The following is a 3316-nucleotide window of genomic DNA, read 5'->3' as shown; positions in this document are numbered from 1 at the left end:
GGACCGGGAGGCGGGGGACGCGCATGGGTGGGCGCCGCTGATGCCGCCGCCGCCGCGCCGCCCTCCGAGGCTGCGTCCCGGGAAGCCCGGACCTCCGCCCTCCCCGTCCCGGCCCGGCGCCCCGGACTGGAGCGCGCCCCCATGGAGGCGCCTGGGCTGGCCAAGGCGGCCGCGACGGACCCCGATCCTCAGGAGAGCCGTGGGGAGACCCCCGACGGGGCGCCCGCGCTCTGCCCCAGCCCCGAGGCGCCCTCGCCGGAGCCTCCAGCCTACCGCCTGCAGGACTTCGACACGCTGGCCACCGTGGGTGAGTAGGGCGCGCGGGGACCCGGCCGGCAGGGTCCTTCGGCGCCGCCCGGGACGCAGGCGTCAGACAAAGGGCCGGTGTGCCGTCACCCGGCCGCCTCCCTGAGCCGGCCCTGCCCGGTCTCGTCTGCTCAGGGTCTCCGCGCCGGCTGGCGGTGCGCCCCTGGACCCTCGGGCGCTCCCAGAGTTGGAGGGTGTCCTCACCCCCAGCTCCCGCGAGCCTCCCCCACTGCCGGCTCCCTTTCCCGCGCCCCAGGAGTCTCCTTATTTAGAACTCCCCTCCTCCTACTCCAATCCCCCTGGTGTCTGTGCCACTGGACGTCACAAAACTTCCTGGGGGTCACGTCATATAGGGTGCCTCGCCCGCCCTCGCAGCCAGAGGCACCTGCGCAACTCTTCCTGGCCGGCCTCCCTCTGCCCAGCGGCAGGATGCTCCCGCGTAGACTTTAGACCTCACCAGGGGCTTGGCGGGGACAGGTGTCCTGGGGCGTAACGGGGGCGGGCGTGGCGGGGGGGGGGGGGGGGGGGGGGGTTACCCATTTCTCGACACCGCGGGTGCTTTTCATCGTGTGCCGCTGGAAGTTGGCATTCTTGATCACACACTGAATTCCTTTTGTCCTCTCCCCTTTGAGTGTGGTCGCAGTTGGGCACCTTTACATGTAGTTTCCAGGTCGCCCGGAGCCCCTGAATCGCGAAAGTCTCTAGTATATTATGCGGCCGCCGTGACTGGGCTAGAAAATCCGCGCCCCAGGTCGGCGCTGGGTTCGAGTTGTGGGCACAACCCGCTGTGGCTTCTTAGCGACTCTTTGTTGCTCACAGGGTTTCGGAGACGAGGTGCTTGTCAGATAAGTGGGGAAGGAGGCAAGCTGCATGTCACCGGGGGCCTGGGGGTGTTCAGGGAGTTTTCCTGGGTCCCCTGCCCCTCTTCTGGAAAGGAGGAAGCTGGGCAGGGAATCAGGAAGCCGGGGCTCAAGGTCATGCCCTAGGGTTTAATCAGACGGACAGGCATGGCCACATTGGCGTTGTAACCCACCGTCAGCAGAGAGGAACACTTCTCTTTTCTGTGCCTGGTCTCCCTGCGCACGCGGGAGGGAGGGGTCTGCAGGAAACCTGATTTGGGAAGGAGGGAAGGCTTCCTCTCTGTCCCTGTTAATCTCCTCCTCTCCCTTCCGTCGGTTTCTGTGTCCCTCTCTCCTTCCCTCCCCTGCCCCGGGACGCTGGGGCTGATTGAAAAGCAGGCTGTGTTTTGCAAGGCTGCACGGTGGGGCAGAAACCCAGCCCGTGGGGTGACACCAGGAGTAGGTGGAAATACAAGTGAACAATGGAAAGTTGGTGAAGGACCCGCCGTGTCTTGGCACACAGAACCACCAATTGTCTTTTGGGCACACACATGGGTCTGTTGTCAAAGGTGCCGGGGCTGGAGGCCAGGGTGGCCAGCAGGGTGTGGGCGGGCTGGTGGGCCGTCCCCGTGACCTATTGTTGTGCCTGCAGTCACGTGGGGTCCTGTGGGCACTGCCAAGTGGGCACGGGGTGGCCAGCCCGTCATCTTGTCCTTAAAAATAGAATGTTTCCTCCTCTGGGGACTGAGGGGTGTGCAGAGGAGGGTGACTTCTTCCACTGGTCTCTGCCTCTCGATGAAGAGGATGCTTGTTCTCCAAGGATAACTTCCTGTGGGCCCCCAGGGTGTGAAGGGAGCGCCAGACCGGGGACAGACCCAGGTGTGTATGCAAGAGACAGAGACTCAGCGTTAAGGAATCCCCAGCCGTCCCAGCCCTGTGTCTGAGCCACAGTGTCCACCAGCCGGGGGACAGTTTGTAAGGTGCAGTGGGTTCCCGAGAGGGCTCAGGCTGAGCTCTGCCCGTGCAGTTACAGGCTGGTTTCCTCACTGTCTCCCGTGCTAGCCAGGCACCCAGGGGTCCCGCGTGGTCCAGGGGTGTCGGTATGCACGTTCCCAGTTGAGCAGTGCGGCTCTCCTTGACCCACACACAGCAGACCCACAGCACGCAAACACCCCAAACCTCTCTTTGCTTTTCCTTAGCAGCACCCTCCCTGCGCCTTGGGACGTTCTATCCAGGAGTCAGGGTAGAAGGATGCCGCTGGGCTCTGTCCTTGACTGCGTGCGATTCTAACTTGCATTTCATCCGTGTGTGTGTGGGGGGGCTTGCTGTGTCGCTCACCCACTTGTGTGCTCTCGTGGTGTTCATTCCGCACGTCTGCCTGTGAGCTGGGCACGCAGGGGAGGCTCCCGAGGGGGCAGAAATGCTGAGTCAGAATCGAGCACACACGGTTTGTGGGGATGTGGGTATTCAGGACACGGCAGGTGAGCACACCTGTGCTTCTCCCTGATTTAGGCACGCCCGGAGTGGCTCTTAGACAGCCCGTCTGTCGTCCGGGAGGTTACCCTCAGCTCAAGACCCAGCTGCAAAGGGACGGCCGAGTCCCTGGGGCAGCCCCTGGAGGTAGAAAGAGGAGGCAAGTTGGACACGGGGCATGTGTTTGCCTTCTAGATCAACCGATTGCCCAGAAATCCGGGCAGTTAGGAAGAAATCTCAGCTTGCGTTGCTGCAAAATCTGGTGATGGCATTGCAGAGCAGGGGAGCGACGTTGGGGCGTGTCTGGGCTCAACTATGATTTCCTAGCTAGAGAAACACGGGCTCAGAGCAGGAAAGGAGTGCAAGCAAGCCCAGCCAGGATGTCCGTGTCAGTACAGTCGTGCTGGGAAGCAACAGACCATGTCCCCTGCTCCTTCNCCCTGCTCCTTGGTATTTGCAGGCTCTGCTTTGAGTGTGTGTGTGGCTGCCGGGCTGTGCCTTTTTATCTTGTGCCATTTTTCAGCCAACACCCCCAAATTGAGGACAGAACTCATTCCCTCAGCACAGACTCGAGGCTCCCACTTCACACCTGTTATTTCCGATGGCACGTAACGCATTGGGCAAGTTGTAGTTCCTTAAGCCCGAGGAGATCTGCCTTCACGAATATCTAATTACAGACGGTTCTCTCTAAAGTTCTC

At 62.0% G+C, this 3316-nt stretch overlaps 1 protein-coding gene across 1 annotated transcript in view; it reads left to right on the top strand.

Moving 5' to 3' along the window:
- The first annotated feature begins 6 nt into the window (after nucleotides 1-6).
- Nucleotides 7-3316, top strand: part of PRKX (protein kinase X-linked) — a 108251-nt gene continuing 104941 nt past the window's right edge. The window contains exon 1 of the mRNA XM_011226978.3: nucleotides 7-307. Coding sequence (XP_011225280.2) covers nucleotides 142-307 — 166 coding nt within the window. The 5' untranslated portion in view covers nucleotides 7-141. The remainder of the gene's footprint in view (nucleotides 308-3316) is intronic.

This window comes from Ailuropoda melanoleuca, chromosome X (genome assembly GCF_002007445.2).
Source record: "Ailuropoda melanoleuca isolate Jingjing chromosome X, ASM200744v2, whole genome shotgun sequence".
Classification (NCBI taxonomy): Eukaryota; Metazoa; Chordata; class Mammalia; order Carnivora; family Ursidae; genus Ailuropoda; species Ailuropoda melanoleuca.
The sequence above is the reverse complement of the archived record's forward strand: the minus strand, read 5'-3'. Positions and strand labels throughout refer to the sequence as shown.